We start from the raw sequence: 26021 nt of genomic DNA on the forward strand, positions 1-26021 counted from the left end.
CAATTGTCTGTTTCATAAGAATAAACCATACAGTGGTAGCAGTACAAATGTTATACATAATTATGACAACAGAAAAGGGACCTTTCCTGGGATACTAAGGGATACTAAAATAAAAACCCGCTAATCAAAACTGCATATCTATGTATGATTAGAACAGAAAGTCCAGAAATAGACCCAGATATATGTGGACTTTTAATATCAAAGGGATGTGGAGAAAAGATACTTCTCTGAATACACCTTACTAATTTTTTTCTTTTGGGACCATAATTGTATTTTTAAAATAAGTATCAACAGCTGCAAGTGATGGTCCACGCCTGTAATCCCAGCCCTCAAGAGGCTGAGGTAGGAGGACTGCTGGTAGTTCAAGCCAGCCTGAACACTACACAGAGACGTTTTTTGTTTTTGAGATAGGATCTCCTTTTGTAGTTCAGATTAGCCTTGAATTTACTATGTAGCCTTGACTAGCCTTTTACTTACAATGACCCTTCTGCCTCAGCTTCCCATGTGCTGGGATTACAAGTGAATGCCACCATGCCTGGCACCCTAAGCATCTTTTGAAGACAATCTGACATATTCCCTCAGGACAAAGACGGGGGTGGGGTGGGGGTGGGGAATCATGTAAACAAGAATTGATGTAAGCTGTTTTTCTGTAAAGAGTATAACAATATTTACAAATAGCTCTAGTTATGGAAATTATCTACAGTAATTATAGTTATTTCTTCATATAATTTCCTAGCAAAGAGGGCAGACAAGCAGTGATATCCCAGTAGCAACAAGCACCCACATCCAAGAACTAGAGCTCTGTAGTAAAACAGCATATACTGTACCAGGGCTGGGCAGATAAGGGCATAGAAACATCTTGGGGAGGTAAAAACTAGACAAATGCTCATGGAATGATTAAAACATGTCAAAACGTCACAGAATCAGTCTGGAGGATTACCAGTCCTGAGAATCAAAACACAGTAACAGGTTGAGTAAAGCCATTGAATAGGCTACTGGCTTAACCAAGAACCTATGAGCAACTCTTCATCTTATCAATGAATAGTGGAAGAGGAATATCACAATCATCTAAAATAGTAACTGCTTTTGGTAAGGATCATCAGTGGCTCATTACATTACACATGTATCAGCATGTGCTGTATGCTTAGACCTGTCATTAATTAGAACATATATTAGGCATCTGCTGGTGGCATGAATCCTTTCTAAGCCCTAGCCGAGTAACAACATAAAACCCGAGCTCAGGTGAGCAAGGTGGCACAGGCCTGCAATCCCAGCACTCTTGGAGGCTGTGGCAGGATTATCTCAAATTTGAGCCCTACCTGGGCAATTTAGCAATTTGACAAGACCCTGTCTCAGAATAAAATATTAAAAAACAATTAAAACTGAAGGACTGGGGATATAGGTCAATGCGAAGGCCCAATGTTCAATCCATATTACCACAAAAGAAAGAAAAGAAAAAAGAGCGCACTGTGGCCTCCTTGTTCAACAACCCGCACCCTCCACCCACGTGCTCTGAAACGCAGCTGTCTGGCTCGACCCCACGCCCTAATTTTCGCGCTTGCGTATTCCTTACAGTCTAATCTCTGTGGCGGACTACATTTCCCACCAGCTCTAGCGCGGTTTCCTTCCGGCTTCCTTGCTGCTGTCTGCTCCGAGAGGTGAGTTGATCTCATGCACTGAGGAAATGGGCGCGGGGGTGGCGCGGGGGCGGCGCGGATTTGTGTGTCAGTTGGATTGCAGCGACTGTGGAGTTTGTGACGCTGACTGGGCATCGGGTGCCCTCCTGCGGCCTCTGCTGTCCCGCTTCAAAGGCCCAGAGGCCCGGAATGGCTCCGAGTTAGATGTGTGAACCCGAGCGAAGGCCCCCAAACAAAAAGAGAATCCTGAGAAGAACTGCACACTTCAGCCGCTCTCCCGTCCCACGAAGTTAGTGAACTCGGAGACGGGTTCCAGCCTAGCTTTCGGGTTTTCTTGCGTTTCTCCGGGATACGGGAAGTGCTAGCTGCACTCTTGGCTCCCTGATTACAGCGGGTATGAGTGTGTGATAGCGAGGATGTGTGTCGCGTCATATAGACCAGGCTCCAAAGAGAAGCCACGCTGTTTCGATTTTTCACCCTCTTTCCCAGTCCTGTTGATACTTAGGAAGTTGAGGGGAAATGAAAGAAATAAATGATTGCGCTTACGTTCATAAAAAATAAACGTCAAAGTTTGTTCCATGAAATGTAATTTTTATTTTTGGGGCATTAAGGACATTTGCTTACCTTTTCTGTGGAAGAGTGAAAGTCACCACGGACTGAAAAGAGAAGCACCAGCGCTGTCATTAATTAGGCTAGGAGAAAAGAGACAGATAAAGCTACAAATTTAATAACATTATTTCTCGGCAGGTTATGTCCTGGTTAAGTGTCATAACCACTTCCTCAGAGAGATTATAGATTTCTTACCAGTGGTGCTCCAGATTTGCTTTGGTATTTTGATTGTATTGGGAATTCTCCTTTTCTAAACCACCCTTGTGATAACACTTAGGATAGTACTGCGGTTTATGCAAAGCCATTCCAGATCTTCACTGCCCATAGAGTCTCCCTTTAGCTGGCAATCAACCCTTTACAAAAGAGCTCTTTTCCTCCTTCTGGTCTACTCTATTCCAGCAGTTCCTGGGAATTTCCTCCCTCTCTGTGAATCAATGAATATAGTTTTATCACATTTTATTGACTTGTTTCACTTAATATTGAACTGGTTTAGTCTTTAATACCTAAAATGAATTACCTGTCCAGTGTGACAGGTTCATCCTGGAGACCAAGCAGCACACGTCTTCCCCTCCGGAGCCAGGAAGTATTATGCGATTTGAGGACCAAAGCTTCTCCAGGAGAATCTAATGGCTCAAACAGCAACTCATAGGAGAACCCACAGTGCATCAATGCAACAACGCAATAACACCTTAACGCCCCCTTCTCCTTCTCCTCCTCTCTATTTATGCTGGCAGCTTTCCTCAGATGGAACATCTATGCTCAGTGCCATGCTGATGTAATCCAGCTGACCACCAGTTCTTAATCCGTAACACAGGGTAAAAAATATTCACCTCCATGTTTACATTTATTCTGAAATGCTATAATTTAGACCTAGGATGACCCTTAGAGGCCCATACATTAATGGATTTTTCCTCAGCCTGTGGCACTATTGGTAGGTGGTAGACATTTAGGAGGTGTGCAGTCCTGGGACAGAGGAGAAGCTGTGGAGACTGCAGTGATGCTGGCTGCATCTCAAGCCTGGAACCACTGAGGCTGGGGCACTAGAAGCCTGAAACTTGCTGTTGCTTGCATAGCACCGTAGCTTGCCTGAAGAAGCCTGGAGCTGCTCAGTCCTACCTGCTGCTGAAGTCTTTCCGGAGCCCAGCAGTTTTAACATTGGCCTGGTGTTGGTGTGATTAAAGATAACTTTACCTTGCAATCCTAGAACCTGGGCCTGTAGGACCCTTGACTGCATCTCGGACCATGTGAGCCTAACAAGTCCTGGGTTTTACTGTGTGGGGCCTGGTGTTGAAATCAAGGCCAACTTCTGTGCTCACTTTGTTCTCCTTACCCCAACTAGACAATAGCTCTATCTGTGCTGTGCTGCTTGGGAGTTAGTCAATGGGTAGAACAAGTTACGTAAAACTCTCCTTGTTACATTTTTCAATATATCCTTTCTTATTATTGGGTCATGGTCAGATACTGTGATCTCTCCTCTGATTTCCTTAGCTGTTGTAAAGATATGTGTAGTTTCAGTTGTGGATAGTTTTCCAAAATGATGTTTCTGTAGAGAGATGTTTGCTGAAAAACACTATTTTTGCCATCCTCTGAGGTTTGGTATTTTTAAAAAGTTATTGGTTAGTTCTTTGTTTTAGAGAACTGCCCATCTTCACAGTTCTCTCAGAAAAGCAGAAATTCTAACCATTAGAGCCCAAGACCAAAGTTGAAGGAGAACCAGGTTTTTAGTGACAGAAATGTGAATTGAAAACAAAAAAAGTCTGTGCCTTATGTGATTGGAATCCGAGCCTCAGTGTGCCGAGAGGGTAGAATTACAGTGTTTGACAATACTGAGGGTCAGTGGGCAAGTATATGAGGCACCCATCACATAAAGATTTTCAGTTAGTGTTGGCGAACTGCAGTGACTGTAAACCAACACCTCCACGGTTGGACACTAACGGGGAGTGCTAGAGGGTGTCATACTTTGAGATGTCCTGTTGCGACCTGGAGTGAGGAGTTATCTTAGCCAGGAGAAAGCCGTGTGGCCTTACAGAAGGCTGCCAGGGTCAGTCTGTATGATTTTTTAATCTTTGTCTTTGGAAAAACTCTGGTTCAGTTTCCATTATTGCTTATCTGGATTTTTTCAGAGCATGGATTTCTTATTTTTTTGGTATGAGAAAACAAACTCAGGATCTTGCTCTTGCCGGGCAGGTGCTGTACCATTGAGCTAGATCCCTGGCCCAGATTTCTCTTTTCTTTTTTCTTTTTTTAGTTAGAGGACACGCAGATTATATGGGAAGGTTTGTGAGACTATAGTGTATATACTACGTTAAAACAGCAAGGAAGAGCTATTTATAGAGAAAGGCTGGAATGAGAGATTTCCACTGAAAGCAAATTAATTTGTCAACTGCCAAACAAAAATGAGCACGTGAGTGTTACTATACTGAAGGCATGCTATACCAGCTTCTGTGCGGCACGCTAAGGGATAGTTAGAATGGCTCACTGGTGCGTATGAATCATTAATGGTCATGTTTTTGACTCTTGCCAAATTTCAAGCGTGTCTTATTTTATTTATTAGTGGGGATCAAACTTGCAACCTCGCGCTTGCCAGGCAGGCGCTTATGCCACTGAGCTAAATCCCTGGCCCACATGTCTTATTTTAGATGGAGTATAGCTTTTATCTGTTATTTCATCCTGTAAAAACGTATGAAGACAATGTTCATTCTGTGCTAGAGGAAGACCAGCAACCTTGTTTATAAATTGCTCCAGCCCTTGCTTCCTTTCCTCAACAAAATTGTCTTCAAATATTCCATCATCTCCTCAGAAAGGAAGTTGATGCAAAAATGCCTTTTCAGGGAGTAGGGGACTACAACTTGTTCTCTGTCTGTCACTCTCTGTCTCTGTCTCTCTCTCTCTCTCTCTCTCTCTCTCTCTCTCTCTCTCTGTCTTTGTCTGTCTAATTCACTTCATAGCCGATCAGAGTCACTGTATCCTCTTCTCACAGTAGACTCCTTCAGCTTGAAAATTGGAAGATTTGTCTTGGCCCTGAAGCGCCCTGGCCGACCCCCACTGTCTGCGGGTTGCTCACATCCATCTCGAGGAAGTTGCTGGGCGGCAGTGGGTGTCATTCGGGTTCTGCGGCTGGGTGATGAGTCCCCGGGTGTCTGCTAGGGTTTCCGCCATTTCGCTGCCACCGCTGCCGCCACAGGGACACGGGCTCGCACAGTGGTTAGGGTTTGGGTTCACGAGGCAAATGGAGCATGGATTTCTTGAGGCCTTCCATCCTCTGCTTCAGATTTGTGAGAGTGTGGGATAAGAGTGGGTACAGTCGTGGGGGTAGTTTGGAAAAGGAAAAAATGCAGACGTCAACATAAGTCACTCAGGGTACTCCTAAGGACATCTAGCTTCCTAGCCTTCTATTTCTTTATCCCTGCGTGGCACTCAGGATTATGGCTGTTTTTTCTTCTTTCAGCTCTGGTTTGTCTAGACTCTGCAGTTCTCCAACAAAGAAATACTGAAAAGGACTGACCAGTTCTTGGGGTGCTAAAACCATGGCTGATGTAAGTTAATGTTTTTTTAAAAATATTTTCAATCTCTAGATCATGTGTACATATTTATTAGATTTCCTGAACTTTCCATTTTATCGGAATTCTATCAAAGAACCTGTTCCATTTTGCCATCCCTGAGATGAAAGACAGACAGCCCATTGATAGTCTTTCTTCTGCAAAAGTCGGAGCAGAAGTGAAATGCCTTGGGAAAAACACAGTCATTCTCTGAAGAAGGTCTCTCTCTCAACATATTCTGGTGGAACAGCTTTATATTTTAGTACTTAATTCCAGGAAAATATATTTTTCTTAATACAATGATTTATTGAGGGGAAAGAGAATGAAACCCAGGGCCTTATACATTCTAGGCAAGTGGAATTAAGCCATTTTCCTCACTGACACCATTAAGCCATTTTCCTCACTGACAGTACAGTGACTTTTGATCTAGTTTTATGTAAAAAAAAAAAAAAAAGTGTGTACTCAATATACAACGTCTCATTTAAGACACTTTTTTTTGTGCCAGGGATTAAACTCATGACCTCATGCTTGCCAGGCAGGCATTTATGCTGCTGAGCTAAATACCCACAACATCTCATTTAAAACAAAATTTTTCAGTGTTTTATTGGAGTAAGGCATATATATAGAAAAGTTTACAAATCATGAGAGTAGAGCCGAATTTTCAGGAGTATTACCAGTACTTCAGATGTTTCCCCCTCCCGTCATTGCTCACCCACCCATCTCAGATGTAACTAATATCTCAACTTTGAAGGCCATTAATTAATTTTGCCTATTTTTAGAACTTTAATAAAGTGAATCATGTAGCTGAATGCAATTTTTTTTTTTTTGTGCCAGGGATCGAACTCTAACCTTGCACTTGCCAGGCAGGCACTTACGTCCCAGCCCCAAGCATAGTTTTTTTTTTCTTTTTTCTTTTTTTTTTGTCTTTTTCCTTTTTATCAGTACTGGGGATCAAACTCACGACTGCCTGCTTGCAAGGCAGGCGCTTATGCCGCTGAGCTAAATCCCCAGCCCCACACAATATTTTTTAAACAAAAACAGTGTTAGGAAGAATCTAGTTATAGTTCATATACAGTTGCTAGACCATTGAAACAACCATATGTATCATTAAAGAGGCCATGTATTTGGTACTGCTAGTGATACAGAATTTATCAGAGCATCATAGTAGAGATGAGCTATGTTCTTATTGGAAGTAATTTTCTGTAGATTAGGTTTTATTTTTTTTCTGGTCCAGTGTAGAGTCTTTAAAAATTGGAAAAGGGCCAAGTATGGTAGTGCATATTTGTAATCCCAGCACTTTCAGAGTCTGAGGCAGGAGGATCACAAGTTTGAGCATAACCTGGGCAATTTAGCAACTTAGTGTGACCTTGTATCAAAATAAGAGATTAAAGAAATAGTGCCTCCCAAAAATCAGCCATGCTGAGATTGGGAGGAGCTGACCAACCAGCCAACTAGCCAGCCTTTCTAGTAAGCCAGCAAGCCATGTGTGCACAGCCCAGGAAGAGAAAAGTAAGCACCTCCCCAGAGCCTACTGCCCCCTCACCCTCCTTGGCCGGCCAGCTGGTTCTGAGGACAGGCTGAGTCAGTGACAACTTAGGTACAAAAAGCAACTGAATGTTCACATTGTTTGGTTGACTATACAGGCCTGAGGCCGATGGTCTGAGCATCAATAGGGTACGCCATATAGCAAATGTGGGGTATTTCCTTCTGTCTTGTTTTTGAAATCCAGTATTATTCTCATTGTTTTGTTCCTATTAATTGTTTTTGCTTTATTTAATATTGTTTTGATTGGTTTTATTCTGTTTTAGTTTGGTTTGATGTAGCTATATCTGATGGGATGGACAACTATTGTAAAGATAAGATATACAATGGTAGCCATTGTTGTTTTGCTATTGTGCTGCTTTAAAGTTCTGTATCAGTTTCATTGCTTTGTTTTGATTGGATTTATTCTGTTTTGTTTTGTTGGTTTTTATTATCTTTAAAATAAAAAAATAAAAGATTAAAGATGGGCTGGGATGTAGATCAGTACAAAGGCCTGGGGTTCAATCCCTAGTACTGAAAAAAAAGAAAATTGAAAACTATTGAAGAAAATTGTGGTGAAAGTTTCAAAGCAAATGGGAAAAATGAAATTAGTAAAAGAAGTGATGAAAGTACTAGCACCAAAGACACTGCAGGTGCACTGACCAATGCATTGTGTAGTACAGTTCAATAGTGAAGGAAACAAACTAGTTTGAGGGTTGGAATTAACAAATGTGGATTATAATTCGATGATGAAAAACTAGGCACCTAATTTATAATGTAGTATTAAAATATGTGATTTTTTAGGAATGCATTACTGATATTAAATGTGAGATCTCTCTTTTGAGCTTTCCTTGGAGATCAGCGGTTTAATGAAAGAATATTTATCTTGTTTGATACCTTATGGGGAAACTATAGACTCCTCACAGGTGAGAGTTTTTAAAGTAATAGAATGGGATTTAGTGTTGGCTGATCTTAGTTTCTCTATGTGTTGAGCTCTTACAAGGCTTTTAGGACTGAGTGGGTCACATAGAGATGTAATTAGGGCTTTTTGTATGATAAGACCTAAACTTTTATGTGCAGCCTTGTGTTTGTCCAGTTCCCAAAGGCCTAACCGGATGTGCCTGCCCGGTGGAAAAGGCTTTCTTTCCTCCTAGTGCTCCAGCCTGCTAACCCAGTTATCCCTCCTAGGCCTAACCTAATCGTTGTCACCACCCTGTAAGCCCATGTGATTATTCTAACAACCCGAGAACTAGAGAACACTTAATGGTTCAAAACCTGCCTCCTACAACCCCTTGTTGTTCTGTTCCTGAGTAGGACTCTATGGCCTTGCATGATGTGTGACAGCTTCCCGAAGGCTGTATGTGTGACTAATAAACTGCTGTCAGTTCCACCTGTGTAATGTCAGCTGTTTGACTGATAAGCTTTTCAGAGAAGAATCTCTTTACGTCAGCAATAGGATGGCTAGACAGTAATCAGAGCAGAGCTGCAAATAGTTCGAGGATCATCACTAATTTTCTCTGAGAGAAGAATGCCAGGAACAGAGTTCATTGTGTCTGTTTTACAGGATGTGCTGGCCTAGAGCAGTTATTTCTAAACCTCGGAACTACTGATATTTAGAGTCAGACTCCCTTACTATAGCAGACTGTCCTTTGCACTAGGATGTCTGACAGTGTCCCTGGCCTCTACTCATTAAGCATCTGTAACAGTCACCCCTCCCACACTAGTTGTGGCAACTAAAACTGTATCCATGTCCAGATATCTTTTTGGGAGACAAGAACATCACTCTTTCTTTAAAATTGATGCAGGGTACTCTTTTCACTATATCTTTATGATTTATTATCCTGTAATGCAAAAGTGAGAAAAGATTGGGCGGGGGATTTAGCTCACAGCATAAGTGCCTGCCTGGTAAGGGGCTAGGTCATGAGTTTGATCCCTGGTTACCCCCCCAAAAAAGTGAGAAAAGATGTTTAATAAGGGATGATAGTAAAGGATACAGTTATTCAAATGCACGAGAATTACATGTTACAGATAACAAGCATTAGAGAAAACTTGAAATCATACTAATTCAAACATCTAAATTTGCTGGTTATGGTGGCACATTCCTGTAATTCCAGCATTCAGGAGGCTGAAGCAGAAAGATCACTGTGAGTTCAAGGCCAGCCTGGGCTATGAAGTGAGTACAGGACTGGCCCAAATTGCACAGTGAAACCTTACCTCAAAAAAAAAATCCAAATTTTAAAAAGAGAATCTAATATACTCAAAGAAGACCACTGTACATCAAAATAGTTAAAGTTTACTAAAGAAATAATTGGAGTTTTTTGTTTTGTTTTTGAGTACTGGGGATTGAACTCATGATCTTGCGACTGCCAGGGAGGCACTTGTGCCTCTGAAGCTAAAATCCCTGGCCCTAAAGAAATGATTGTTAACATGGAAAATGTGTATGTAAAATATAAAATTTCATTGTGTTGTGAGCTTTTTTAATTTTAAAGAAAAAAAACCAATGATTCAGGTTTTCAATGTTGTAAACTTTTTTATCTTAATATTTTTTCTCTTTTATAAACTTGAGTTTACCTTCAGAGAGATTTTGTAGTACACTTGGGAAAAGTTTTTGCCATTATATTTCCATGATCATTAATAGGAAAAGAGAATGAAAGACCTCATATTTCTTTAGAGTTCACAGTGAGGGTGCAACTGTGTGCTGAAGGCTTGTGAACATTCTTTGGTTTAATCGAGATTTTTAGTGTATGTGCTGCCAAAATGACCATGATGTAATCGAATTTTTGGTTATTTTATTTACTTTCAGATATGTTTTAATTTAAGCTGCAACCCCAAGACTAGTCAAGAACATGTAGGCACTTTATTTCTGAAATACTGATTTTCTTACTGTTCTCTATTCATAATTTTTGAGCTCTATTTGTGTGCTGTGTAGTCCCCATTCTGCAATGAAGACCTCAGTCTTATCTCTTTCTACTTGCAAGAAAATTTATTTTCACAGATAATTCAAAAGTTCATTTTTTTTCAGGATTCAGTGACATTTGGAGATGTGGCTATAGACTTCTCACAGGAAGAATGGGAATTCCTGGACTCTGCTCAGAAGGACTTATATAGGGACGTAATGTGGGAGAACTATAGCAACTTCATCTCACTAGGTAAGGTTGTTATCAGCACTGTTAGCTGTCTCTGCCACTATATTCTGAGAAACACACTAAATTCTTACTCTGTGTTCCCTTAAAGAATGATTAAGTTAGCTGGGCACGGTGGCACATGTTAACACTCTGGAAGCTGAGTCAGGAGGATTTCCACAAGTTCAAGACCAGCTGCATAGTGAGTTCAAGGCCAACCTGGACTACACAGCAAGACTTTGTCTTAAAAAACCAAATTCTACCCTTCAGAAAACCCAAAAAGCAAACAAAAACAAAATAGAGAAATAATGGTTAGGCTTTGTTAGATTGTAAATAGGTTCCACCACTTAAATATTCCCAGCCTGTGGTGCCTTTCACATTTCCTTCGGAGTTTTGTAATTCCTGTTTCCCTTAGTATCCAACAGGCTGGTTTTGAATATGCTACACGTATTGTTAGGGAACCGATGTCATATTTTACTTGTGCCCAGAATTGACGCATACACCTCATACTTCTTTCTAACTCTTCTAAAATGAGATACCTACTCACTGGGCCACTGAGTTTCTCTAAAAATCAAAAGAGAAAGAAAAAATGAAAAAGGAGTTGGTAAGACATCAGTATGGGATGATCCTATAAGCTTCATGTAAAATTTAAGTAAATATTTTTTTTCCCCCTGTAGCAGACATACTCAGTTCTGTGTGCTTTGTGGTTGAAAGTTAAAACCCTAGTCCGGTTGATGACAGCCTCTCCGCACTTGGGAGGCTGAGGCAAGAGGGTCACCATGAGTTCAAGGCTAGCCTGGACTTTATTGTTCAAGGCCAGCCTGAAGTATATAGTGAGGTTCTGACTGAAAAAATAAGCAAGCAAACAAAATTTAAGAATTTTGTATTTAACACTGAATATCCCCCAAAGGATCTGAGAATGTCTTAGAAAGCCTCTTATTACCCTCTCAGCAAAATGATAGCAGTAAAAATTAATAGTTCACACACACATGTGTATATGAACGTACCATTATATATATTGTGCTTAGACACTGTTCTGAGCAGTGTTCATTGTTGAGTACTCCTCAGTTACTCCTTATAATTATTATTACAGATGAAAAACTTGGGCACAAGAGGTTAATAACTGACCAAGGTAACAGAGTAACAGTGGCAGGATTTAAAAGTAGGCAGTCTTGATTCAAAGTCTGTGTTCTTAATTACTATAAAATATTGCTTCTTAACAGCCTGTGTGAGCTAAAGCCTATCCTTAATTACCTGGGGTCTATGCCTTATGGTCCTGAGATTACCTAAAAAGAGAGTCCCTCAGCAACCTTGCATTTATTTGCTTTTAGGATTTATAAGGTACCATTCTGATTTGTGATTAATTATAAATTAACCAAATCTGAATGGAAGGACTTTCAGGTTTATAATTTCATGTGACATTTTCCTTTTAAGCAGGAGCTTCTATTTCTAAACCTGATGTAATTACCTTATTGGAGGAAGAAGGGAAGGAACCTGGGATGGTGGTGAAGGAAGGAACAAGAACTTTTTGTTCTGGTGAGTGAGAGCTGAGCAGGCACAGGGCAATCATTACTGCACATCATAATTAGCCTGCATAGAGTGGAGGCTCAGCTTTGAGGTCCTTGGAGCTCTCTCTTCAAATACGCATAGCTGCCAAGCATGGTGTTGCATGTCTGCAGTCCCATCTACCTGGAAAGCTGAGGCATCAGCCTGTTAAATCAGGGCCAGCCTGGTCAACTTAGCGATAACCTATCTCAAAATAGGACTGTGGCTCGGTGCTAGAGCACTCGCCTAGCATGCTTAAAGCCTTGAACTCAATTTGCATTATGTCAAAACAATGTTTATGTAATCTCATCATTCTGGGAGGTCAAGGCAGGAGAACTGCAAGTTTGAAGTCAGCTTGAGTGAGGTAGTGACTGCAAGATTCTGTCTCAAAGTGTGAATAAAAGGGGACGGGGGCAGGCTGCTGGGGATATCTCAGTGTGAAGGCCTTGGATTTAATCCTTGGTACTGAAAAAACAAAAAAGCCCACAGGCTGCAAGGGAAAGTGTGGAGACCTGAAGTAATTAAGAACTTTCAAGTTTGGACTAACAAGGTTACTTTCTTTTGACCTTGATTATGTTGTTTTTCATCTCCCACTTTGAAGTACTTCCCACTTCAAAGAGAAAGTTGTTCTCATAGTAGTTGAAATGATAATACATATATGGAATTAACAAAATAGAAAAAGAAAGTACAGCTAAACTCAACTAGTTTGACTACTCAAGAAAAAAAGACAACATAAATTACTGATAGCAGGAATACAGAAGGGATTGGTTTTCATCTCATCTAGCCTTTAAAGATAATGAGACTTCCACTCTCTGGCACTGAAGGATGGGATGGAGGATCTCAAGCACAGCCCAGTGTGGGCAACTTAATGACTTAGCAACACCCTGTCTCGAAATAAAAATTCAAAAATGTCTGAGGGTGTAGCTCAGTCAGTGCTAAGGCCTTGGGTTCAATTGCCTGTACAAAAAAAAAAAAAAAAAAAAAAGATACAAAGAGAATTCTATGAATAACTTTGTGCCAATAAATTTTACAAGTTAAATGAAGTGGAAAAAATTTTTGAAAAAAACAATTTATTAAAACTGACAAAAAATGGTAAAAAAGCAAATAACAGTGTGCATATTAAAGTAATTGAATTCATTATCCAGAATCATGCCACAAAGAAAATGTCAGCCCCACATTGTTTCATTGATGAATTCTATCAAATACTTAAGGAAGAAATAGTGAGTAGCATTAATACACAGTTTTTTGTTTTTGTTATTTTATTTTATTTTGTTTTTTATTTATAAGATCTCGCTATGCAGCTCGAGCTGGCCTTGAGAGTTTGAGCCCAGGCTGGTCTCAGACTCTCAGTGGTCCTCCTGCCTCAGCCTCCTGAGTGCTGGGATTACAGGTGTGCACCACAATGCCTGGATAATACACAATTTGGTCATAAAGGAAAGAACACCTCTCAGCTCACTTGGGCCTATATAACTGTCATAGCATACCTTGACAAAGAAATTATCAAAAACATTATAAATCCATATTCATCATGTATGTAGGAGTGAAATTCTTATCAAAATATTAGCAAATCAAATTCAGTAACATATAAAAATGACTATCAGGTGGGCCTTATACCTTGTTAATTAAAAGAAGAACCCATGTGTGCATCTTTATATTTGTTAGTACTCTGCTAATAAAATTAGAGTTAAGTGGTCCACTCCAGGCCTGTATTTCCCGTGGATTCAGTTATTTGTGGTGTATGACTTTGTAGAAGATGCTGGTTTTTAGGTATGTATATGTAGTATTATAGCAGAAATCTCTATATTCTAGAGACATGTAATCCATCACTTGTAATAGGCATTATTTTATTTCTCTTTGAAAGTTTTCTTGGTTCCGGAACAGGAAAATAACATGTGTTTGCTTTCTTATTTTCTTACAGATTTGGAGTCCAGATGCAGGCCCAATGCCTTATCTCCAGAAAAGGACATTTATGAAATATATTCACTACAATGGGAGATAATGGAAAGAATTAAAAGTTACAGCCTTCAGGGCTCCACTTTTAGAAATGTCTGGGAATGCAAAGCCAACATTGAGAGCCAAAAAGAACCACAAGAGGAGTATTTTGGGCAGGTGAAAATAGGCTCTGAAAAAATGACCACTTATAAAAAGCAAAATTTTCTTACAGATTATCAGAGAGTTCACAATGGAGAAAAGTTGTATGAATGTAAGGAATGTAGGAAGACTTTTATTCGTCGCTCAACACTTAGTCAACATCTAAGAATTCATACTGGTGAGAAACCTTATAAATGTAAGGAATGTGGGCAGGCCTTCAGGCAGCGTGCACACCTTATTCGACATCACAAGCTTCATACTGGTGAGAAACCCTATGAATGTAAGGACTGTGGCAAGGCCTTTACAGTGCTCCAAGAACTTACTCAACATCAGCGGCTTCATACTGGTGAAAAGCCTTACGAATGCAAGGAGTGTGGAAAGGCCTTTAGAGTACATCAGCAGCTGGCTCGGCATCAGAGGATTCACACTGGTGAGAAGCCCTATGAGTGTAAGGACTGTGGGAAGACCTTTAGACAGTGTACACACCTTACTAGACACCAGAGACTTCATACTTCTGAGAAGCTATATGAATGTAAGGAATGTGGGAAAGCTTTTGTATGTGGCCCAGACCTTAGAGTACATCAGAAAATTCATTTTGGTGAGAAACCCTATGCATGTAAGGAATGTGGAAAGGCCTTTAGAATATGCCAACAGCTTACTGTCCATCAGAGTATTCATACTGGTGAGAAACCTTTTGAGTGTAAGGAATGTGGGAAGACTTTCAGATTAAGACAACAACTTGTTCGCCATCAGAGAATTCATACTCGTGAGAAACCCTATGAATGTATGGAATGCTGGAAGACCTTTAGTAGTTACTCACAACTGATTTCACATCAGAGCATTCATATTGGTGAGAGACCATATGAATGTGAAGAATGTGGGAAGGCCTTCAGATTGCTCTCACAGCTTACTCAGCATCAGAGTATTCACACTGGAGAGAAACCTTATGAATGTAAGGAATGTAGAAAACCTTTCAGATTGCTCTCACAACTTACTCAGCATCAGAGTATTCACACTGGGGAGAAACCTTATGAATGTAAGGAATGTGGGAAAGCTTTCAGACTTTATTCATTCCTTACTCAGCATCAGAGAATTCATACTGGTGAGAAACCCTACAAATGTAAGGAATGTAAGAAGGCCTTTAGACAGCATTCACACCTTACTCAACATCAGAAGATTCATAATGGAATTTAATACAGAAAAACCTTCAAATGTACATTATACTATAGAACACCATTAAATCTGGTTTTGAGAAAATTTGTTTTCTGCTTACAAGGATAAGAAGTTTTATATTGAAGAGAGACTGTTACACTAAAAGCCTTCCTTCATTATTAAAATATCTTCATCAAATTCATATGAGAGGACAATGTCATGAATGTTGGAAGATGTTTATCCTTATCTGTCTTTGTTTACTTTTGCTACTTTATTTATTATTACTGTGATATTAGACAAGATACATCATTTTGTGCCTCATTTTGTTCAGTTGTAATGATATTGGTACAGTACTGTACAATCACCAAAAAATTAGTAGCTTAAAATATATACTTGTTATCTCACAGTTTCTCTGTATCTGTGACTGTGGCCATCGGAAGGGTTGACTAGGGGAGGATCTATATCCAAGCTAACAGAATGGATGCCTGAATTCCTTTCCCTCTGGGGTGCTACATTGTGATCCTCAGTCTCTAGCAGGCTGTTACATTTCCTTGCCTCTTCAGCAACCTCTTCACCATGACTGCTTGCTTCATCAAAGTGTGCAAGCTAAGAAGGTGGTTGGCAGCAAGATGGAAGTCTGCTAGCAAGGAAGTTGTCATTTTGTAGAATCAAATCATGGAAACGACATCCCTGTTACCTTTGCTACCTTCCACTGGTTAGAAATAAACTGCTAGATCAGCTTACTGTCACAAGAAGGGGCCTGCACATGAATACCAAAAGAAGCATCCACTGGAGACCAGTTTAGAGTCATCCTGCCCTGCTGTGTAATAGAATTGTGAGGATTAAGTAGTTAAATACTTTGAAGAATAGCACTCACGTAGCTTGTGTTCTGTAAATATTGTGTATAATCATTTTTATTAGTATTAGTGGATCATTTTTAAAATTACTATAGAAGAGATAAATATAGAAATGCCTCCTGTCACATTGCAACATTTACTAAACTGAAAATAACTTATTTTAGGTAAAACCTAGGAAATTGTAGTGAATGAGAATTTCTTCAGCATTTGAATTGCATCAGAAATTTTACAGTTGAAAGAACTATATGATTTTCAATTTGTTGAAGAATCAGAAGCAATTTCCCTCTGACATAGCATCCTTTTGTCTGGACACAGTTCAATGGTAATCACACAGTATGAAAAAGATAGTATAAGAAGCTACCACATGGGAATTTAATTTGGTGCATGCTTGTAAAACTTCTATATAACAAAATGTCATTTCATTATTATTATTGTTACTATAATTGCTTGACCTTCAATTAGTGTTTCTAGTTGGGTCTTTTGACATGAACCACTGGTAGTTTGATAGTTTATTTGGTTATGCTTAATTTGGTCAGTTATGGAAGATACTAGGGTATCAACTCATCATTCTTAAAATCAATATTGGAGCATGAGCCTTTTTTTCCCCATGTGAACCAAATATCAGGGTCATCCAACAAATTTGTTTTTTTTTTTAATTAAAGTCTAACCAGTAAATATGGAATAAATGATAGGATTTGACAAATCTCTGTTTTTGAGATTCTAGTGAAGTAATGGATCCAGAAAATGATTTTCAACGGATGCTAAAACTATTAAGTGAAAGGTTTTATAGAGAAATTATCAAGCTAATCACTTCAGAACACTGGTCAGTTTGAACCTCAATAAAAATGGAACTATCAAACAGTTGCACCACTTGATATAATGCTAATGGAAGCACGTACCCTGTTGCCAAAATAATAAGCAGAAGGAATCATATCTTTAAATCACATTCTTTAAAACCAAGAATTTGAGGAACAGGTAAGTGAATTCACAAGGAAGCAGCTGACTGGATCTAGAATGTATAAATTTTTGCAGAAACGTTGACCTGATTTCATCAAGTAATGAGTGACATGAACAAGCAGAGAGGCAGGTATTAATAATCAGGGAGACTTAAGAGACAAGGCAACTAAACTCACTATGTGGGCATTTCTTGAACCTGGCTTTAGTAAAATGGAAAAGGACACTGTAAATAGTGGAGGAAACTGGACCTGCATTAACTATTAGATAATATTTAGAAATATTTTTTTCTAATAATGGGATCCTAATGCCAACATGGCTATGAAAAATAAAATGTCCTATGTGGTAGAGTTAATAGGTATTTATGAAATAAGATATGCAGACTTGCATTGAAACAGTTGAACACTAGAAAGTGAATTGGCAGAGATTGCTAAATGTTGGTAATTACTGCAGTGAAATTTTTCATGGTGGTGCATTGTTCTAATATTTTTCCTTTTGTATGTTTGAAATTGCAATAAAATGTTCAAAACTGAAGTTATGTGCTACATATTTATTTTAATTATTTTGCAGGAGTGAGGATTGAAACCAGGGGTTTCACACTATGCTATGTCTGCAGCTGTGTGTGTGTGTGTAGGTGTGTGTGTGTGTTTCACCGGCCTGTCACTAAGTTGTGCAGGCTGGCTCAAACTTGGGATCTTCTTGCCTCAGTCTTGAATTTTGTGATTACAGGCATGTGCCATCATGCCCAACTAGAAAACATTTCTTTCTTGTTTTTGTTTTTGGTGCTGAGGACCAAATCCAGGGCATTATGCAAGATCCACTGTACTATACCCTTAACCTCTAAATTCTTTAGAAATTAATGATAATGAGATGCGTATATATTTAACCTTGTGAAATGTCACCAAAGTTCAGTGAAAAAAAGTGAATTAATGCAATAAGGATGTTTCATCTGTGGGCTTAATCTTCATTATCTCTCCTATTCACAGCAACCAATACAGAATTTGTTGCATAGATGAATGTGTTGAAGGAACAAATAAGCATTTATATCAAGAAACTGTTTCTAGAAACAGCCTGGAATGTAGCTCAGCAGCACAGCACCCTCCCAGCAAGTGTGAGACCCTGAGTTCAGTTCTCGGTACAAAACAAACAAAACCCCTAGAAATAAAATAAAACCAGCAAAAATAAGAGAAACCAAATACAATAAGAAGGAGATATTGGGCTGGGGATTTAGCTCAGTGATGTAAGCGCCTGCTCAGCAGTTGTGAAGTTGTGAATTCAATCCCCAGTACTCAGAGAGAAAAAAGAGACATTGAGATACTAGACTAAAAGTAGCAAATGTACTGCAAATGTGCTGGCAATGGGCAGATCTAAAAGTTCACCCTCACTTGACCATAGACTTAACCCAATGTGATTAGATCTCAGTAGAGCTAATCAAAGAGAAAAAAATAACACATATACAGTATTAAGAATGATGCCTGCCTTACAAGTTGGTCATGAGTTCTGATAAAAAAAAAGGTGACATAACTGCAGGTTATCAAGGAGGTTTTTTTAAAAGGTAACATTCTCACATGCATATACATTATTTTTATATATATGTTCATTCTAATATATGTAAAAATATAGATGTGTTATTGTTACGGCTTAACTCTAACCAATGTGCCTCCTCTTGTTCTATATGCACCGACAGGGTTAAGTTTCTAATCCTTGTGAAAGCTTAAATTTCAGCTTCTTGTAACTTTCTACCCCTTTCCCCATGTTATTGCTAATGAGCTGTTCCAAGATAATTAACTCTACTTTCTTTTCCAATGTTATGCAGATGTGCTATTCTGAGATAATGTTTATCAGCAGGGTGGGAGTAACAAAATGCACCAAAAGCTCCAGATGTTATCAGAACTAAGTCAACAGCTTTACAGATTCCAGATGTTGTCAGGACTAAGTCAACAGCTTGACAGCTCTGCAGGGTTTTTTTGTTTTTTTTTTTTTTAAGCTTTAAAAATCCTTTCCTTAGTCTGTGAAGTGCACAGTCTTTGGGTCGATCCTAAGGGGGCTGCATTGCCAGGCCTGAAATAAAAGCCTTTGCTCCAAATTTCTTAATTCCTTGCTTCCTGGATTTTATTCCAGGGCCCAAGCTATCTCATCTGGGGGCTTGTCTGGGATGGAAGCAAGACCCCGACTCAATTCTGAAAACCTAAAAGTAAGTACTCTGGAGGGTTTGTTTGGACTGTGGTCAGTTGGTACTTTTGGAGGGGACGCCCTCAATTTGGGGAGCAAAGACCTCTCGAGGACAGAGTCAATTGGTTTTTTTTTTTTAATAGAAAAAAAGAAAGGAAATAAAAAATAGCAGTAAAAGGATACAAGTAATACAGAATTTCAAGAAAAAGTACAGTTTTGTTCTTTACTGTTTTGTTCAATTTTATTATAACATAATATAGGCAATTCTATTAGAGATAGCGGGAGGCATTATGGTAACCATTGTTGATCACCTTGTATTATGCTTTTATCTATTATCTATTATGCTTTTATGCTATTATCTATTATGTCCACCCTTTAGATTTGACTGACTCTGTTCTGTTATGTCACATTTGATTCTACTCTCTTCCAAAAAAGTAGTAAGAACTGTGGGAGCAACAAAACCCAAAATGTTTAATTGTCATTGTACAAAAGAGAGGAAAAGAAAGTGCGCTAAACGATATAACTGCATGTATATTTAAGTGTATAAGATAGATAATGATATTACTGAGTTTTGTTGGATCATTGAACAGAACTGTTTGCAGTTTCACTGTTGGAATGTCCACTTTATAAGCTTTAATTTTGTAACTTGAACAATTATTTCTAAGATGACAATATGTAATTCATTAACTAGTGATTTCCTACTGTTTATTTTTTTCTGTAAATCTGTATAACTTGTACCCTTTCTCTGCTTTTTTTTCTTTTTCTCCTTAAATAAATTTTTAAAAAAAGAAAAAATACAGTAAGATATCACTAGTTAATAGGTTACATATTGTCACCTTAAAAACCTTATTGTCCAAATTATAAAATTAAACCATATAAAGTGTACATTCATACAGTAAGATTGCAGACAGTGCCGTTCAATGATCCAACAAAAGCTCACTAATGTGGACTTCCATCCTACACACTCAAACATTCATGCAAGTTATATCCCTTAGACTTACCTTCCTTTCCTCTGTTTTTAATAACAGTTACACTTTTTGGGTTTTTTTCTTATTACTCCAACAGTTCTTATTACTTTTTGAAAAGAATAAAACCTAACGTGACTAAACAAAACAGAGTCGGTTAGAACAGAAGGTTGGGCATAGTACATGATACAAAAATAGAATATCATTGGGTACCATTGTGCCTCTTGCTATTTTTAAAAAGAGTTGCCTATATCATCAGGCATAATAGAACTGATCAAAACAGTACAGAACAAGACCAATAAAACCTACACTGGAGACCTTACAGAATTTCAAAAGAAGATAATAGTCAAACCATAATGGGCATCATAGTGAATCTTACTGCCTTCAAAGTGGTTGCCTATACCCTCAAACTTGATACTATCAAACAAAACAGAGTATAGTAAAATCTGACAGAAGAGGATGGGGAGAGCGATACTGGGGTTCATATCAGCTTAACAGGAAAACAAAAAGTCACTATAATATATCCCACTATTTTTTAATTGTTTTCCCTTAATTGAAAAAAATGTAAGAAAAAAATAGATTTATTTTGGGGCTGGGGATTTAGCTCAGCAGCAAAATCGCCTGCCTTGCAAGCAGGCAGTCGTGAGTTCGATCCCTGGTACCGATAAAAACGAAAAAGACAAAAGAAAAAATATTTATTTTAAAAAGGGTGGAGATTAAGATAAAAGAGGACATAGTAACAGAACAACACAGGTCAGAACCGAACAATTTAAGCATTATTGTGTTTCACCCCCAGATAATCTAACATAATAGTAGTCACCATAGTGCCTCCTTCCTTGTATTATTTGAGTATAACTTCATATACTATAGCATCAAGTATATCAAGACAGTTTGAAGCTATTCAAGAGAATGAAGAAGTTACAGGGTATTTAGAACCAGTTAACAGAAAATGAACAACGGTTTCTGTATTATCTCCTTGCCTATAAAAATTTTTGTTTATACTATCGGCATATAGTAAAATATAGTAAGATACCACATGTTAAAACTAGTGGAAACAGATGTACAACAGCTTGATGGGACTTCAAAACAAGATGATATTAAATCAGCACTAGATTTTATGATGTGTTGTTTTCTTCAGAATAGCTATTTGTACTGTCACAGATACTAAAATCGAACAACCCAGGTTAAAACCATTGCAATTAATGAGAGATAACATTATATGGATTCAAACCAATATGATTGAGAATCATGAGTACCACATACTTTTATGTATTCTTATCATTTCTTACATTAGGGAAACTATTTGGTATTTATACATGTGAGTTTGATTTATTTCACTTATGCGTATGGTCTCAAGCTGCGTCCATTTATTTATAAATATCTCAATGTGATCATTCTTTATAGCTGAGTATTACTCCATTGTATAAAAATACCACAACTTTTTTATCCATTCCTCAGTTGATGGACACTTAGGTTGTTTCCAAGATCTGGCTATTACAAATTGTGCTGCTATAAATATGGGTGCGCATATATCACTGTGGTATGATGCTTTCAGTTCTTCTGGGAATATGCCTAGAAGTGGAATAGCTGGGTCAAATGGTGTCTCCAGTCCCAGCTTTCTGAGAAGTCTCCAGACTGACCTCCACAATGGTTGCACTAGTCTACACTCCAATCAACAGTGCAGGAGAGTTCCTTTTTCCCTACAGCCTCTCCAGCATTTGTTGTTGTTGGTTTTCTTGATCTTGGCCATTCTTTCAGGAGTGAGATAAAATATCAGTGTGGATTTAATTTGCATTTCTCTAATGACCAGTGATAGTGAACATTTTTCATGTATTTATTTGCCATTTGTATTTCTTCTGAAAATTGTTTATTCACCTCAGATGCCCATTTTTGGATTGGGTCTTTGAATTTTGGGGGTCTGATTTTTTAAATTCTTTATATGTTTTAGACAGAAGTCCTTTGTCTGAGGGGCAGTTCACTAAGATTTTTTTCCAGTTTGTGGGTTTTCTTTTCACTATGCTGGAGATTTCTTTTGATGTGCAGAAACTTTTTAATAAGAGGTGATCACAGTTATTGACTCTGGGAAGTATTTCCCGTGCGATTTGACTCCTGTTCATGAATTCTCTACCTACTCCTATGTCTTCAAGGTTTTTACCCAATTTGTCTTCCAATAGATTTAGTGTTTCTTTTAATATTTAGATCTTTGATCCATTTAGATTTTATTTTAGTACATGGTGATAGGCATGGGTCTAGTTTTAGTTTTTGGCATATGGAGAGCCAGTTTTTCCAACACCACTTATTAAAGAGACTGTCATTCTTCCAGTGAATATGTTTGGCCCCTTTATCAAAGATAAGGTGGTTGAGTGTGTTTGTGTCTTCTAATCTATTCCACTGATCTTCAGCTCTGTTTTGGTTCCAATACCATATTGATTTTACTACAGTTGCCTTGTAGTATAACTTCAAGTCAGGGATTGTGATGCCTCCTGCCTTGCCTTTGCTGCTTAGAACTGTCCTTGCTATTCTAGGTCTCTTCTTGCTCCAGATGTATTTTAGGAGTGATTTCTCCAGTTCTATGAGGTATGTTGATGGTATTTTTATTGGGATTGCATTGAATTATATAAAAGTTTTGGGAGAATGGCCATTTTCACAATATTTATTTTTCCTATCCATGAGCAAGGGATGTCTTTCCATTTTCTGAGATCATCTTCAATTTCATTTTTCAGTGCGTTATAATTTTCCCTGTATAAGTCTTTCACTTCTTTCATGAGAGTAATTCCTAAATATTTCATTTTTTTGGTTGCTAGTGCGAAGGGTGTGGCCTCTCTTATTTCTTTCTCTGTGACTTTGTTGTTAGTGTATAGGAATGCTATTGATTTTTGAGTATTGATTCTGTATCCAGCTATACTAATGAATTTATTTATTATATCTAGGAGTTTTTCAATGGAGTTTTGGCAATCTTCTATATAGAGTATCATGTCATCTGCAAATAATGATAATTTAACTTCTTCTTTTCCTATCTTTACGCCTTTTATTTCTCTCTCTCTTGTCTAATTGCTCTGGCCAGTATTTCCAGTACTATATTAAATAGGAGCAGTGATAAGGGACATCCTTATCTTGTGCCTGATTTTAAAGTAAAGGCCTTCAAGTTTTGGCCATTTAGTATGATGTTGGCTGTTGGTTTGTCATAGATGGCCTTAATTATATTGAGGTAAAGACCATCTATTCCAATTTTCTGTAAGGTTCTTATCATGAATGAATGTTAGAACTTATCAAAGGCTTTTTCTGCATCTATAGGAATGATCATGTGATTCTTACTTTTGGCTTTATTGATATGGTGGATTACATTTATTGATTTACGTATGTTGATCCATCCCTGCATGCCTTGGATGAATCCCACTTGGTCGGGTGTCTTAGTTACTTTTTACTCATCACTGAGACAAAATACCTGAAGCCCAAGTTGGGAAAGGAAAGGTTTATTTCTTACAGATTTTGTAGGTTTAAGTCCACACTCAGTTGGCTCCAAGGCAGGCGGGCATGGCTGGGCTGCAGTTCATGGTGGCTGCAAACAGCAAACGGGAACCAACAAAGAGCAAGACACACTTTCTTCCTGCCATTACATCACATCTTGGCTCCACCCCTATGTGGGTGTAGCACTGACACCACCAATCTAAGCACTAAACAATGATCCAATCACAAATGCACAAAGCAAACTCATGAGGCCTGGGGGACACAGACATAAACTATGACACGGGATGTATGATCTGCTTGATGATTTGCTGCATCTTGTTTGTCAGTGTTATTGAGGATTTTTGCATCTGTGTTCATTAGGGAGATTGGTCTGTAGTTCTGTTTTTCAGTTGGGTCCTTCTCTGGTTTTGGTACTAGAGTAATGTTTGCTTCTAGGAACGATTTAGGAAGGATTGATTCCCTTTCAATTTCATTGAAGAGTTTGAGGAGTGTTAGCATTAGGTCTTCTTTGTATTTCTTGTAGAATTCTGCAGTGAATCCATCTGGGCCTGGGCTCTTCTTTGTAGATAAAGATTTAATTATGTTTTCGATTTCATTAATAGAAATTGGGTTATTCAGTAGTTTGACATCTTCATGACCTAGCTTTGGTACTTCGTATGCTTCTAGGAATCTGTCTATTTCCTCTGTGTTATCAAACCTTTGAGAGTATAAGTTTTGGAAACAGGTGTTGATGATCTTCTGTATTTCTATAGGGTCTGTAGTAATTTTGCCTCTTTTCATTCCTTAGTGCATGAATTTGAGCTTTTTCTTCCCTTTTTAAAATAAGGTTGGCTAGGGGCCTGTCAATTTTATTTATTCTTTCAAAGAACCAGCTCTTTGATTCATTGATTTTTTGGATTGTTTTGTTGGTCTCCATTGCAAGTCAATTGGTTTTTGGGACGAGCCTCGTCCATTTGTGACTCTTCCCAGGGTGGAAGCTGCTCTGTTGGTTAATTTGATAATTCCTCCAGATCCCAAAAAATTTTACCTATTTTTGAGCAAAGGCCATTTTTGGTGCAGCTTCTCTTGTCTTATATGTCTATTTGGTCTAACTGTTCCCCTTTTGTTTACCCAAATCTAACAGAACATTTTCTTCTAGAAACCCCTTCTATGAGCCCAAAATGGGAGAAAGTGATTTTGACCATTATTCTCGTCTCATTCTGTCTCTTCCTCCTAATCTTATCTCTGTCTCTTAGATTCTCCACAGAAGAAAAGAACTCACATCCTTGCTGGTCATGGCGCAAACTGAATCTAAATCCAGCATGCCCCTTAGCCTTGTGCTTGATCACTTCAAAGAATTCAAGTGGCAAGCGGAGGGATATGGGGAAAAGGTTTACAAAACCAGATTAACAGCTTTTGTCACACAGGAATGGCCCCTCTCCGGGTCTTTTAACATGGAGACAGCACAAGCCGCCCACCAGTATGTTTTTTGGCCCCCTGCTCACCCTGATCAAATTGTGTATATTCAGATTTGGATAGACATAATTTATGCTGCCCCTTCTTGGATTAAGCCCTCTTGCGACGGAGTCATTGCGGCCCTCAAACCAAAAGAAAAACTCAAAAAGCCACCTTCTGAACCTTCCGTGCCTCTGGTCCTGCCCTCTGAAGAAGACCCTCCACTGGAGGCACTCCTGCTGCCTGCCCCGAATCCCACCTGTGATCCCCAAACCTGATTCCACTGCTCCTTCTCGCCGCATCCCGCTCACACCCACCGACCTGCGGCCCGAGGTGTGGTTCCACTTTGTCCAATACAGGAGGTCCCTACTCCGAGGTGGGGCTCAATGTTTGTGTATACTCCTTTCTCATTTTCAGACCTTTATAATTGGAAAACTCAACCTTCCTTTTTCAAAGGGTCCTGAAACTGATTAACCTTTTAGAATCTGTATTCTCTATTCATCACCCCACCTGGGATGATTGCCAACAGATTCTGTGTATCCTCTTCATGGCTGAGGAGAGGCTGAGTATCTACACTCTTGGACATAAAGGAGTCCAAGACCTGAACAGGTCAGCATCCACCGATCGGCAGAAGATTGAGCAGCTGTTCCCTTCCTCCCCACCTGACTGGGACCCCGATATGGACAGAGGTAAAAGGGCTCTCAATGATTATTGCCTGAGGCTTCTAGATGCACTCCTCGCAGCTGCCAAGAAGCCCACCAATTTGTCCCGAGTGACTGAGCTAAGACAGTTAACTGATGAATCTCCTGCTATGTTCTTAGAGCACCTCCTAGAGGCATATAGATTGCATACCCCAGTTAATCAGATGGCACCTGAGAATGCATATGTGATTAATATTGCTTTTGTGTCCCAGTCCGCTCCCGATGTTAGAAGAAAATTACAAAAGCTTGAGGGA

General features: G+C 38.8%; 1 protein-coding gene across 3 annotated transcripts; it reads left to right on the top strand.

Moving 5' to 3' along the window:
• Positions 1-637: 637 nt before the first annotated feature.
• Positions 638-17561, top strand: Zfp14 (ZFP14 zinc finger protein). Of its 3 annotated transcripts, none has more exons than XM_063252145.1 (5): positions 639-1658; positions 5695-5782; positions 10329-10455; positions 11863-11964; positions 13892-17561. In XM_063252145.1, the coding sequence occupies exons 2-5, from the start codon at positions 5774-5776 to the stop codon at positions 15256-15258; spliced, it is 1605 nt and encodes a 534-aa protein (XP_063108215.1). In that variant the 5' UTR covers positions 639-1658; positions 5695-5773; the 3' UTR covers positions 15259-17561. The 3 variants fall into 3 exon arrangements, with proteins under 3 accessions (XP_063108217.1, XP_063108215.1, XP_063108216.1); XM_063252146.1 differs by having other exon boundaries at positions 11866-11964; XM_063252147.1 differs by lacking the exon at positions 11863-11964 and having other exon boundaries at positions 638-1658.
• Positions 17562-26021: the final 8460 nt, after the last annotated feature.

This window comes from Cavia porcellus, unplaced genomic scaffold, assembly GCF_034190915.1.
Source record: "Cavia porcellus strain 051 isolate PalLab524CR breed Dunkin Hartley unplaced genomic scaffold, mCavPor4.1 scaffold_7, whole genome shotgun sequence".
Classification (NCBI taxonomy): Eukaryota; Metazoa; Chordata; class Mammalia; order Rodentia; family Caviidae; genus Cavia; species Cavia porcellus.